Source organism: Triticum urartu, chromosome 3A (assembly GCF_056163025.1).
Source record: "Triticum urartu cultivar PI428250 chromosome 3A, HENAU_Tu73, whole genome shotgun sequence".
Lineage (NCBI taxonomy): Eukaryota > Viridiplantae > Streptophyta > Magnoliopsida > Poales > Poaceae > Triticum > Triticum urartu.
The window spans coordinates 709,017,074-709,030,917 of NC_141875.1; the positions used below are offsets into that span (position 1 = coordinate 709,017,074).

Below are 13,844 nucleotides of genomic sequence, written 5' to 3' on the forward strand. Positions count from 1 at the left end.
TCTCTATACTTTCTCAATATGGGCGGGCGCGGCAACGCGCGTCTTCATGATCTAGTACTTGTGCTAAGGAAGCTTTAGCTGTAGAGAATGTTGCTACGTAGTCTAATGTAATCCCTGGTTTTCTGAGATGTGTTGTGCACTCAGATATGCTACTGCTGAATGATTAAAATCCGGAGAGTGGAGTTATAAAAAAAAGAGACAAAGAAAAAAATTTATAATGGGTTATTTCATAGTCTTATTTTCAATAATTAGATATCCCTAAATCCAGTATATGGTGAGCATATTGTTGTTCAGAGATCATCTCTTAATTAAGAGAATAAAAATCCATGTGTAGGACATGATAGGATATGGAGTGAAACATCGGCTATCTACGCAGATTATTTTATCCTTGCTCGCATGATAGGATCTGTAGAATTTATGCATTGTGTTCGTGAAACTAATGAGGTAGCCCACTCTTTAGCAAAATATGCTTATGATAGTAATTGTTCTTGTAAGTGGGTCGATGAACCCCCAGATTTTTTGGTGAATGTCATTGCAAACGATGTAACTATATTACCAAATCAATAAAGTAGCCATAATGGCATTCCCTAAAAGAGAAAGAGAATAAAAATCTTTTCTTGTGGTTTTTCTTTTCTCTACCTCATTGTTTATCCTGCCTGACATTCTTAAGGTACCACCGTTGCACACGCCTCTGGATAGCTCCGCCCCTGCCGGAGCGCTAGGAGCCCTACGCGACTGACGGTGCACTCGTCGCTGTTGCACGCGTGGACGCCCTCGCTGGATCGAGCCATCAACGCCACCTCCGCACGCGTGGCCTGACCGCTCGTGGAGCCGCCAGCCCGACGCCGATGATCTCGACGGATCCGACGAGGTCCGCTCACCGAGGATCTCGATTGAGAGACATCAACGGCGTTGCGCACCTCCTCTCGCGCCTTGCTGCCGGCGCAGCCCGCCGCCTCCCGCCTAGTCCTCATCGACGTCCGCATCGTGCCGGTGAATGCGGTGCGTGGCGTTCGCAGATGAACGAAATTGCTAGTTAAGGAGTACTCGTTGCCAAGATCACTCCAACTCCCTAGGTTGCGACAAATGATGCGCTGCATGTGCGTCACTTGTCGCAACCTAGGACTTTTCCTTTTTTTCGTAGATCCATTTATTTAAAACGTTTTATCTCTTAAATCATGCATCCAAATCTTAAACCGCTTTCGCTGTTGGAGTCCTCGCGTCAAGATCTTCAAAACTAGATCCTATGTTGATAGGATTGACGAACTTTTTTTCACAAAAAAACCGGACAAAAAAACTGAACCGGGAGCACGGGATTTTCCTCCTTTGCGAAAGAGGCACGCCCGCGCTTTTGACGAAATCACAACCGTGCCTCTCGCGAAAGCAAAACCGTGACTCTCGCGAAAGGAAAAAAAAAGAGAAAACACGTTTTTTTTCGTTTCCGAGGAGGCACGACCGTGACTCTCGCAAAAGCACAACCGTGCCTCTCGTGGAAGCAAAACCGTGACTCTTGCGAAAGGAATAAAAAACAGAAAACGCGTTATTTTTCCGTTTCCGAGGTACAACCATGACTCTCGCGAAAGCACGACCGTGCTTCTCGCGGAAGCAAAACCGTAACTCTCGTGAAAGGAAAAAAAACAGGAAACATGTTTTTTTTTTCCGTTTCCGAGAGGCACGGCTGTGACTCTCGCGAAACAAAACCGTGCTTCTCGCTGAAGCAAAACCGTGACTCTCACAAAAAAAACCGTATTTTTTGCGCATTTTTTTTCGGAAGACCGGTGGAAAACCAAAATGTCGAAAAAAACAAAAAAAACCCCGCTTAAAAAGCCGAAAACGCGTGCGGAAAAAAATCCGGAGGGAGCGCCCAGAACACGACACATGACGAATGGCTGAGTGCGTCTCAAGTGGCGCTGATCGTTGCGAGGCTCCCGAAGGAGCGCTCGTTAATTAGTTGCTCCCTGAATTTCATCTAAGCGAACGACTCGGGGTTGCTGATGTGTCTCTCATGAGTGCTTTGAGATTAGTGCAGCTAATCCAACGGCCAGAAGGACGTTCGATGGGAAAAGTCTCTGGAGGACCCCAAATAAAATCAAAATCCCTTTTCGACTTCGACCTGGGACGGCCCAAGTCTCGACCGAACCGGCACCTACCAGACGACGCTCGATTCCCCTCGCTCCTAGGGTTAGCAACCGCCCCCGCCGCCGCCGCCGCCGCCCCCGCCCCGGCGCCGCAGATACACACTCCTCTCTTCCCTACTCGACCACATCCATTCGATGTCGCCCAGCCCCAGCCATCGACGACGCGACCCTGACGCCCTCGTCTGCTCCCACCGCCGCCGGACTGCATCCACCCGACTCCCTCCTCTGCCCCCGACGACGCAACCCCACCGGTATCCAAGGTCTCACCAGCGCGGCTAGTCGGAGGTGTGGCGGCGAGCGCGCGGGGATGATGGAGGACGTCGGCTCCGGTGACGCGACAGCGCAAGGCAGCCGATCTCAAGACCCCATGACGCCGCCAGATCTGTCCCCGCCGCCTCCTTTCTCAGGGCCCACTGGACGTTCGAAATCCCCCACGGTATCTTGTTCCTTGACCCTGGATTAATTACCTTACTGTTACCATGCCTGCGCTCCTTTAGATTGGACGGAACGGAATACCTCGCTTCGTAGATGGGCGTATCACTGTTAATCCTGTCCAATCTTCTATATTGGGTAGCAATTTATGTTACTTCTGTTATACTAATTGAGTTAATAATTGTCTCACTGTATATGTATGTAGCCTGTATAATTTTGTAGTGCTAAACTAGGCAGTACATTTGTCTTGAGTGTTAGAGAATGCATAAGTCATGGCGTCATAGGGCTCATGGTGGTCTGTCTAGTAACTTTGGACTGTAAAACGCGTGGAGATTGCTGCCTGTTCGTACGGTACTTTGGCATGGACAGTCAATGTGATCCGCTATTCTGCATTAAATTATATATAATCTACATATGGTAGTATAAGGGGTCGTGTGCATTGCTCCAAATGGATGTGAGCAGGTGGGTTTGCTTGGGATAAGGTCATAAGACTCGCAAGAATGGACGAGCACACTTCAAAGATATCGGTTCCTACCCACTATCACTTCTCTGATCCACTTGTCTTGTTATGCAGCATCTATTTTAGTGCTAGATACATCCGTTTTAGCGACAAGTAATATGGATCGGAGGGAGCAGTCAACATGATTCAACATGTGATTTTTTCTTCTAATGATGCAACTTGAACTCAGCTTACTTCCTATGCGGCTTACTTTCTTTGTCACCTTTGGTCCTTATTGTTTTCTTGTAAATGGCTGGATATATGGATCCAATGTTTTTCCCTTTAGAACTAACTTGCAGAGTAGTATCATAGAAATTCATGAAATTCATATTCTCTTCAGGTGAGAAGTTATGTTATGGAAACTGAAGACTTGTTTGTGCCTGTTTGGGTAAAAAACTACAGTGAGAAAAGAAGGAAGAACTGGGTGCCGTCATCGTCTGATCTCAAACTACTTTCGCTCAATCGTCTTAAACAGCAACAAGCTTGTGAGGATAACCGCAAGGTGACTGTGAAGGATGTAAGTTGGAGGAAGAAGTGGGTGGTGGCGTGGATGGATGTGGTGAGTAGGAAGATGTGTGTGTCATATACAGACATAATCATCATGGTCATGCTTGTCATAGCCGCCATCCCGCATGACGAGGACTACCACGACTTTGCTGACCAACACACACTTTTCCTTGGTAATTAACCTCTGGTTCACGCTCTCTGTCCCATCATCAGTTTGCCTTTTGAAGAGTAGATTCAGCTAAGTTACGCTCCATTCGGAATAAATGATTCTGATTGTCAACACCGAGTACCTGTGCCCTCTGCATATAGAATAAATCATGAACATTGTTTTTCTGTGCAAGGAAAGTCTGGGGTAAAGTTATATGGTTTAATACTCTTGATAATAATGAATAGCGTTTATGCCTTATTTGCAGGGATCCCTAATACGCTGAATGTGATCTCAACGATCCCCCTCTTTTTTGTCGGTCTCGCCGGGCTCATCCTTAACCACTGCAAAAGCTATTTTAGGCTATGGTGCAGACTTAATGCTCATGCTAATTTTGGTTCCTGTTTTAACTCGAATTAAGATTTGAAGCACTCTAATATTTATCCTGCTGGCAGGTCACAGGGGGATCTCTACACACTCTTTGCTTGTGTCAGTGCTGCTGGCTTTGGTTCATGCTATTACCATCTCAACCCAGAAAATGGCACCCTATTTTGGCACAAATTGCCAGTAAGTCTTCCCTAGACCTTCTATGCGGTAGATATAACATTCAGCATCATGTTTGTACATAAAATTGCTTGGAAAAGAAAAAGCGGCATAAATTCACCCTGTTCTTGTTCCTACTTTTGTGACATTTAATATACTGAAGGATGACATATTGGTCTTTTTGTCAAGATGGTGACCACTTTCACATGTTTTGAGGCCATTTTCATTATTGAAAGTTTTGATGATTGGGCAAGAACAAAGTCCCTTGCATCAACAAGCTACTGGTTATGGGCAGCAGGTTAGTGTTGTTTCTGCTCAATATAATGCATGCATTTTCATTCTTTGTGTAGGTTGCTATTTGTGATTCACCTCAATTTACTGGGTCTTTTTATAGTTAGTTTCCTCACAAGACATGAACTTATGGTAGCTCTTATTGAAAGTGCAATCTAATATGACCTAAGTTATACAATCTGATCTTTTTTTCTGTTCAAAATAATTTCAGGACTGTACCTCCTTGCTAGAGTAGAAGAGGTTGCGGACAAACAAATTTATAGGTGGACTCTTCAGATTGTTAGTGGGCATACTCTTGGTCATTTATGTGTTTCGATGGTACCTCTTTTTTTGATTCTCATGTTAGCAGAAAGGTCAAGGCCAGTTGAACTAGAAAGGTATGCATTGATAATTCCATAGACTGCATGATTATCTGTACTTCTAGTTTTTTACGTGTTAAGTGGAATTTGTTTCAACTGCGCACACTAGTTTTTACCAAACTTAATCTGGTGAGCATCTCTCCAACAAATACTTCCCTCCTTCCTTTCTGAATCTTTGTGGTTCATCATTCAATGTAGTTTTGGTAACAATTTCACCACATTAAGGTGGGATTTGCTCGTGCAACATGGTTTTTTGTTTGTGTGGTGAAGGGCATGTGCTTCGAGATGGGGAGTGTGACATCCATGATCCACACAATATATTTGAAGCATTTATTGGATATATATTTATTTAACAATCATCGAAAAAATTGTTAACGCCACTGTCTTGCATAATTTTACAACAACAACAAAGCCTTTAGCACCAAACAAGTTGGGGTAGGCTAGAGCTGAAACCCATAAGATCTCGCAACCAAGTCATGGTTCTGGCACATGGATAGCAAGCTTCCACGCATCCCTATCTATGGCTAGTTCTTTGGTGATTCATTTTCTTTTGGGTTTCATCTCCATAAGAGTGGCTGAGTTTTGACGTTGGCTCGCCAAGTCTCACAACCCTCCTCCTTTACCCGTGCTTGGGACCGGCCACTGTCTTATAAGTTTGCCATGCATTTTTCATTGCGGTTTCGACTATGCAATGTTTCATTGCTTTCATTTGCTTATACGTTTTGTCCATCACCAGAGTTTCCATTGGTCTGTAATTATATTGTAATTGTTATGCTGACCAAGCTGTTCTAATAATACTCTTATGTATCAACTATTCAACCATATGCAGTACATGTTTTATGTCCTGTAGGGTACAAGTGAAGAGTATAATTTTGATTATTGCATGATCTGACAATTTTCTTCATTTCAGACGCATGGTTCCAGTGGATCATCAACTAAATCTTACTTCCATGGTCTGCTTATTGGTGCCCAAGATGATCTGCCTCTGGGTGCCCATGATACAGGTATGATAATCTGTCGATCCATGTCTGAACAAATAAGGGTCGCCCCACATCTTGACCATGTCGCCACTTTGATCAGAGGCCCAACATTGTACTCATCTTCACTAACCTCCCACGACAATTGATGCATTTCATGCCATATTATGTGTATTATATTACTCCCTCTGATCCATAGTAAGTGTCACAGCTTTGAACTAAGACTGAACTAACCTTAATACACTGATAACTTTACTTCCATGTGTCTTCTACATCTACTATGCCTTCTCCATGGTTTATAGTTTACTAAGATGTGGCTCTCTAGCATACGTGTCATTCTTGCTTTGATATTTAATTTTTTTCCATAATCTAATTGACTTCTTTCCCACTCATGCAAACTAGGATGTGTTTTTTCACGCGTGACTTAGGGCTAGTTCTTTTGGGGCTTATGGGTGGCTGCCAAAATAAGCTGCCCCCTACCCAGCTTACTGACCATGTTGTTGCTTTGAATCAGGTTAGTGTCACCATTTGCGAAATCGGCATTCTGATGATGGAGTTTGGTGCTCGTTCTGTTAATCAGGCAAAGATCTCTGACGATCAAGCAACGTTAGAAACCCCAATTCGTGCTTGGGAAACTCTGTCACGAATTCATGGCCTTTGGGGGATGGACATTTACAAGAATAAGGTGCTTCAGTTTTTACAGAGTGAGCGGTCGGATGAGTCCTTTCTTGGACTATGGGGCCCGCCGGGTGTTGGCAAGACGCGACTTCTTTCACTCATTGCTGCTAGCTATGCCGATTCATTCCGTCACATCTTATTTCTTGATGGTGGCAGCAGCGTGATAGTTATGCAACATCATCTTGCTTCTTTCTTGAAATTGGATTGGGAGACGATGTCGGCGTTAGAGGAGCATTGCCGAGCTAAGATCATCACTGACATTCTAGTGCAAGACAGTTTTTTGCTTCTATTAGACAACCTTTATGATGGACCCTACCCAGACTTGGTAGCTGTTGGTTTGCCGATGCCTCTTGGGTGTCATCAAAAGGTTGTTCTTACATCAAGGAGACAGAGGGTGTGTATATTGATGGAATGCACGATATCAAATATTGTGCAGATGAAGTGCCTCGGGGACGAAGATGCTTGGAGACTTTTCAAGTACCATGCGGGAGTTGAAATCACAGAAGCTGATGCTGAAATTTACGATTATGCAAAACAGGTGTATTTCTGTAGAATACTTTATAGCTATACTTTTAATAATTGTTGGTGCACTAATTTGTAACTTACTTGGTACTAGATGGTCCGGGCATGTGGTGGGTTGCCTAGAGGCATATGTGCCCTTGGCAAAGGCGTTGCCCGAGTGACTTTTGGTGGTAAGGATCTATTTGCTTGGCAGTTCGCGTACAGGAAAACCATGGGAAGAATTCGACATCCCGAGCAAATGCCAGAAATAGCGTATGTTCTGGTCTAGGTAAGTGAAAACTGTGAAGTTGTGATAGTAGTACATGCGCAAGTGCTCAAGAACCCCTGGCAAAAAAAAAGTGTATTTCTGAAGGGAAAAGCACTTGGTAAGTAGTTCTCATTGCAAGGCTTGAATAAATTCCAAATGGATGCCTTCATCTTGGTGAAGTAATCTTCCCTTCCTGTAAATCAATCCAGAGTTTGTTTAGCATTAGAGTTCAGGAAACCATTGGGATTCATGCCCCTGACAGTTCTTCATAAGCATTTTTTCATTTCCTGCTCAAACTCAAAGTTGGTCTCACCTGGGTATCGTGTCCAATGGATAAACTTGCATGGGGGATTTCCTTTTTAGAGCTTCAGGAGTTGCATTTGGTATCAGCTTTTTTTTTTGTTGATATATTCTTCTTGAGGACAATCCAAGCCATTAGATGTGAAACACTGAGAACACATAACTGAATAATCTGTGCTAGGTATAGCTGTAACTGTAGCTGCACCAGTATTGCCAGGATATGACTCTCTAAGTCTTGCATCTGAGTCCAGCGGATAGACTTTGATGGAAGATTTGCTCGCACAAGTTGTAGTATTAGGCGGCACATTTTATATGGCTGAGTGTAAAATGGAGTAGATATAGCACAAGCCTTGGGATTTGTGTGACATTTGCACAGCAATCAAAGAGGAATCAAGTGCATGTAATTACTATTTACTCCCTTTTTAAACTAATATAAGATCTTTTAGATCACTAGAGTAGTGGTCTTAAAAAGATCTTATAGTATTATCAGTTTACACTTGATAGGCCTAGCCTCTGCTTTAGCTTTGCAGTTGATTTCACTCTGGTAGTGCACATTTTCCCCAATGTCTCTTTTATGCCTGCTCATGTGAAGGACCGCCGCTCTGGTTTCAGGCACTTGTGCGTGGCTCGTAGTAGATGTGGAGATATAGCGGCAGTAGGAGTTGAATAGTCCAAATGGCGGCAGTTTGATGCTTACTTGTGAATATGGTGTGATATGTTTGATGATAATACTTTCTAGTATGTGTTTTCTTGACTTGTCAGTCTTCTGATGCGTAAACACAGAGCAGAACACCTTCATGCTCCAATGGAATGCAAGAGAAGAACGGACTTGTTGTGGATGCTAAATTCTGTGCCTGTTTGTTTTGCTGTCTCATTCTGTCATTCGTCTCAGAACTTTTGCGTGAGCACCTTTTTGAAATTATATTATACTCCCTCTTTAGTGATATAAACGCTTTTATATTAGTTTATGGAGGGAGTAATTCCTAAATACTAGGAAATGCAGCTGTGCTTTTGTGTCGTTTCGAGCGCACGCACTACCAACAAAGTCGCCCACCTCATGTTCCTTATCCACCCATCCCGACTTTGCTACATCAACGGACAATCACGGGGCTTGGCGCCCACCCTCACCAGTAAAAATCAGGGGGGCCTGATCAATTAGGAGGAGAGGGATATTTAAGCCCTGTTTGGTTCATAAGTCCTAAGACTTTTTTTAGTCCTAACTTATAAGTTCCAAGTCCCTAAAAAGTCACTACATGTTTGGTTTCCAAGACTTATAAGTCTCTATAAGACCATATTACAACTATAAGTCCCTCCTTGAGAGTCTTATTTCATAAGTTCCAAATGCCCACTTTAAGTCCTTATAAGTCCTTTTTGTTTGGTTTAGATGCACTTATAGGGACTTATTTAAGTCCCTAGACCAATAAGTCCCAAAAACAAACACCCTCTTAGCCTAAATAGAAAAGGATCCGTAAACTAAGAGACAATCGCTAGGTGGGAAGCATTTTTTGGGTGCACTCGATGGCAAGTGCAATCGTTGCTCGCTGCAAGTAGCTACCCTCTATGGGCTTTAGAGCAACTCCAATGCGGCGATCTATTTTGTTCGCGGGCGTCTATTTGAGTTGGTATATACACAAAAATCGGTCCAACGTGCCGATTCAAACGGACGCGCGTCAGCTTTTTATCCGTGGGAGACCTATTCCCGGTTCATTTTTACGCCGGATTTGCGTCGGCGCGGATACGAGACGGACGCGCGCGCGCACTTGGCTTCTCCTCCCCCAGGGCCCGCTGGTCGGTGGCACATTGGCCTCTCCCCATCCAACAGCAAACCCTTGCCCACCTCCTTCGCCGCCGCCCATTTTTTTCGATGACTCCGCCAGCTGCCGGTGCCGCAACATCCACTCTGCAACGCCGCCACCTTCCACGGCGCCCGCCACCGCCGTCTTGCCGCCAGGGAACCGACAGCTTCCCACACCCGCTCCCCCCGGACATAGCCGCGACCAAGAAGCCACCTCGCCGCCCCGGCCAGATCCTCACCGGCACGCTCATCGGACGCCGGCACGCTCGTCGGACGCTGGCAGGGCAGCTAGCTGGTCCGTGCGCGCCGCGACTCCCTTCGTCGGCCGTCTCCTTCGTCGACGCCTGCAAGCTGTTCGACAGTTTACCAAGATACAAAATGGAATCCGCCGACGAGTTCTTTCTTCACAATTTCCTTTGCAACTCCGACGATTTGTCGTCCGATGATGAGGAGGAGATATTGGCTGCCGTGTTGGTCCATCACCACCTCAATAGCCAGCAACCGTTGTTCCGTGGCTCCATTCCGGGCCACCTTCCGGCGTTGAATCGCAACCGAGAGAGCGGGCGTTTCCTTCTTTGGAAGGACTACTTTGATACAACAAATATGTTGTTCAAACATCAGAAATTCCGTCGCCGTTTCCGTATGAGTAGGCATCTTTTCAATCGTATTAGAGAGGGGGTGATCGGCTATGATGACTATTTCGAATGCAAAGACGATGCCTTTGGAAAGATTGGTTTCTCCTCTTATTAGAAATGCACTGCCGCCATCCAAATGCTTGCATACGGAGTGCCCGGTGATCTCATTGACGAGTACGTCCGTATGAGCGAGTCTACATGCCTAGACTCCCTGTATAAGTCCTGTAAGGCTGTTATTGCTGTGTTTGGCCCTGAGTACTTGAGAGAGCCGACTCCTGAAGATACAACCCATTTGTTGGCGATGAATCCCAGCAGGGGCTTTCCAGGGATGCTTGGCAGCATAGAATGCATGCACTGGGAGTGGAAGAACTGCCCTTCTTCTTGGCAAGGGCAATATAAGGGCCATGTCAGGGCTTGCACTGTCATACTAGAGGCCGTGGCGTCTCAAGATCTCTGGATCTGGCACTCTTTCTTTGGCATGGCCAGATCACACAATGATATCAACGTACTTCAGCGCTCGCTGGTGTTTGCTAGGCTTACCGAAGGCAACAGCCCATCGGTGAACTTTACTATCAACGGCCTTACGGCCACAACTACTACAAAGGATACTACCTGGGTGACGGTATCTATCCTCAGTGGATCATTATTGTGAAGACAATCCCCAACCCAGCCGGAGAGAAGAGGAAAAGATTTGCCCAAGAGCAAGAGAGTGCTAGGAAGGACATTGAGCGTGCCTTTGGTGTTTTGCAATCTCGATGGGGAATCATTCGGTATCCTGCTAATACTTGGAACACGCAGAAACTGTGAGAGGTGATGACTGCTTGTATGATCATGCACAATATGATCGTAGAAGATGAGTGCCCGGAACGTATGTACGATCAAGAGTTTCAGTTCAAGGTGAGAATGTTGTGCATGAGCATGGAGGAGCGGCAACGTTTGAACAGTTCATCCAATTTCATCATGACATGCGTGATTGGGAAACTCGCGTGCAACTGCAAAATAATTTGGTTGAGCATATGTGGGCTCATGTTGGCAACCAATAGATGTATCTTCTTTATTCGGTTTGTAAAACTATGTTAGACATTTTTACTTTTATTCGGCTTGTAAAACTATGTTATTTTATTCGGTTGAAACTATGTTATTTGACTATATGTTTGAATGCAAAAGTTGTGTGAAACAATGCAAAAATGAGCTATTTATTAAAATAGAGTGGCTAGCCGGCCACGCCGGCACATATGGGTCGGCGCGTTGGGCGCACTGGCGACCCAATAAAACAGGACGGACGCCGGGCGGGCAGCCGACCCAAACGGACAAAAAACGGACAAAAACATCGTCCGTTGGAGTTGCTCTTAGGTAGAGGAATTGCTGGGCGGGCGCTCCAAAAGGATTCAAAAATCAAAAGTTAATGTCTACAGTGCCGTCTCTTCACACATGGACCGGGAGGGAAAGTGAATGTCTGCACTGTGCTGTCCGTGCCGGCTTGGTTGGATAGCATATCATCTACTATATCGAAAATTCAATGTGGGTCGTACTACCATATAGTAGCATTATCGGAGACGTTGGTCCACCTAGGAATCAGTGTGCACAGTTGTATTGCATGTTGTATTGCCTTTCCTCACATCAATATTAAACAGTGCCGGTGCTTCTTGTCCGTTGTTCATTACTGCTGTGGCCCAGTGGTCTTCTACGGTCTTGCCGTTCCTAATCTTTTCTGGACCGGAGTCCTGTCGCACATGGTCTGCTCAACCCTAGGCACGAGTCGTTCTGCCCAACGAAATTCATCCCTGTTCTCACATACAGCTGCACAGGCAGTTGTCCTTCCGCATTCCTCTCCCCCTCGCACTGTTCCTTTTTAGCGCACCGCGGCAATGGCGGCCTCTTCCTCCTCCACTCCCAAGCCGTGAACATGGATCTTCTTCCCTTAATCCTATGACCTCGATGCGACAGGCAAGTGTTTAGCCAAATATCCACCGGTGGGAAAATACCCAGCAATCAGTACAAGTGTATCCTCTGCAGTGTAAGATCTTGAATCCAATCCTGGATCTGGGCTGCTACAAATGATACGGGCTCATTCCGTTCTTTCTCGTTCTTGCAGTCTGGGCAATGCTCCATGAACTCAGGGTGGCCCTTTGTACGACGCAGGTGCTGACAGAGTAGAAGAGGTGGAGAAGAATGTGATGTACAGAGCAATGCACAATCGAGCGGAGCGCAGGCTCGTCGACCTGTCCCGCAGCTGCTGAGACATCCACATCGTCGTCTCGTGACCGGGACACTAGTGAGAGAGGCCCAGAAAATTATTTGCAAGATATATGTATTATTTGCTGCATTGATAAGATCTTTTGGGTTTTGTTTTAATGGAGTACTGATCAGCTTGTGCTGGAAAACGGTGTACTGAAATTGTTTACTGGAAAGGTTTCAGTTAGGACTTGGCAATTCTTTGAACTTTTGTACTTGCATTGTGGCTGTTGGATTGGATTAATCTGTCTGTGTAGCCTGATGCTTAGTTGTTTACATATTCCCAGTCTTGGAACTTGAAAACTCAAGTCAGTTCAGTCATATAAGTTCAGCTTCACATAGAAGATACATATTACTATATTATTTAGGCAATTGTAATTCAGAAAGAAAATTCATGTTGTATCCCGCAAACACTACAGAGAAATTAGTTTCTGCATGCACATTACATTGCTTTCAGGTTTTGTAAAACTATCTTCTTGATTGCAAAACTAGAGGCACGACATTGTGCCTGCTGGATTTATGGGTAGACGCTAGAAGGTTGTCTGAAGCTAGTTGGTGTTTGGTTTTTAATTCAGACAATTCAGTTTTTCAATTTAATACTATATGTTGCTAGTAGAAGACTTTACAACTTCAGAAGCCCAAATCACTTCAACCTGCTCATTTAAACTTCACAGAGAAGATACCAATTTCTACTATTTACCCTACTGTAATTGTTTTGATTAATGCGTGGACAAAATTCAGGCTGTATCCCACAACACTATATGAAAGCTAGCTTTTTCAATGCATTACATTGTTTTGCGTTTTTGGACTTCAGCTTTCTTCTTGATATTTTCATTAACCTGTTGCAGTACCTGTGACATGATGTATGTCTAGGTGCTTCGATGTTTTTGCTAATTCAGCCCATGCGGAGGTGCGGTACGCTATGTCGATACAGTGTAGAGAAAGACCAGAGCAGGACTCCTGATTGTCGCTTCACGGTTCGCTTGTTGTTGCCTTGGCTATGTGAATCCCAATTTTTTTGCACTAAGATAGGGGTTCTGGAAAACCCAGTAGTTCTTCTATTTCTGCTAGCTAAACTTGCTCCATTCTCCTGACAGCAGGAAATCTATTTTGGGCTGGTCTCGCTGTTCTAAAATACAGAAACTGCTTGAACAAAAATGCAGTTAATGTGTTTGGGCTCCTATTCTGTTGCCAGCTGCGTTTACCTTAGATTAAGCATCGTACACATATGCGATTATTGTTTTGCAGTGAGTAGAGGAATAGAGTTTAGCTGTGACACTTAAATTTTCAGTCCTATCCTATAGCAGAGAATGAATTTGTGTTTCGACAGAACTCTCAACATGCTGCACTTTCCTGCGCGCCGGGTGACGTTTGGGAAACTGAATAGTATGAGCGTTGAACTGATGTACGAAATGCAGCTATAATGGTGAAAAATTACCACCAATTCTCATGTTGATTTACTGAATTTTCATGTGTTGTACATATATCCAGTTCAATATAATTGTTCTATGTTTGCAATTCTAAACGAGCCTTACTGTTTG

General features: G+C 44.7%; 1 protein-coding gene across 3 annotated transcripts; it reads left to right on the top strand.

Annotated features, from left to right (window-relative positions):
* Positions 1 to 2,116: 2,116 nt before the first annotated feature.
* On the top strand, positions 2,117 to 12,571 carry LOC125546138 (uncharacterized). 3 transcript variants are annotated; one of them, XR_007300442.2, is made up of 11 exons: positions 2,117 to 2,574; positions 3,410 to 3,749; positions 3,990 to 4,089; positions 4,177 to 4,288; positions 4,454 to 4,562; positions 4,767 to 4,932; positions 5,825 to 5,918; positions 6,406 to 7,107; positions 7,186 to 7,359; positions 8,251 to 12,085; positions 12,164 to 12,571. XR_007300442.2 is itself a non-coding variant. In XM_048710297.2 (9 exons), the coding sequence occupies exons 1-9, from the start codon at positions 2,446 to 2,448 to the stop codon at positions 7,357 to 7,359; spliced, it is 1,926 nt and encodes a 641-aa protein (XP_048566254.1). In that variant the 5' UTR covers positions 2,117 to 2,445; the 3' UTR covers positions 7,360 to 7,725. The 3 variants fall into 3 exon arrangements, 1 of the variants encoding a protein (XP_048566254.1); XR_007300443.2 differs by having other exon boundaries at positions 12,211 to 12,571; XM_048710297.2 differs by lacking the exons at positions 8,251 to 12,085; positions 12,164 to 12,571 and having other exon boundaries at positions 7,186 to 7,725.
* Positions 12,572 to 13,844: the final 1,273 nt, after the last annotated feature.

Excerpts from the sequence above, each read along its gene's own strand:
- LOC125546138 (XM_048710297.2), top strand. The coding sequence starts at position 2,446 with ATGATGGAGGACGTCGGCTCCGGTGACGCGACAGCGCAAGGCAGCCGA. Across the intron at positions 4,090-4,176 it reads AAAAGCTATTTTAGGCTATG|GTCACAGGGGGATCTCTACA; the intron begins GTGCAGACTTAA and ends TCCTGCTGGCAG. Across the intron at positions 4,289-4,453 it reads TATTTTGGCACAAATTGCCA|ATGGTGACCACTTTCACATG; the intron begins GTAAGTCTTCCC and ends CTTTTTGTCAAG.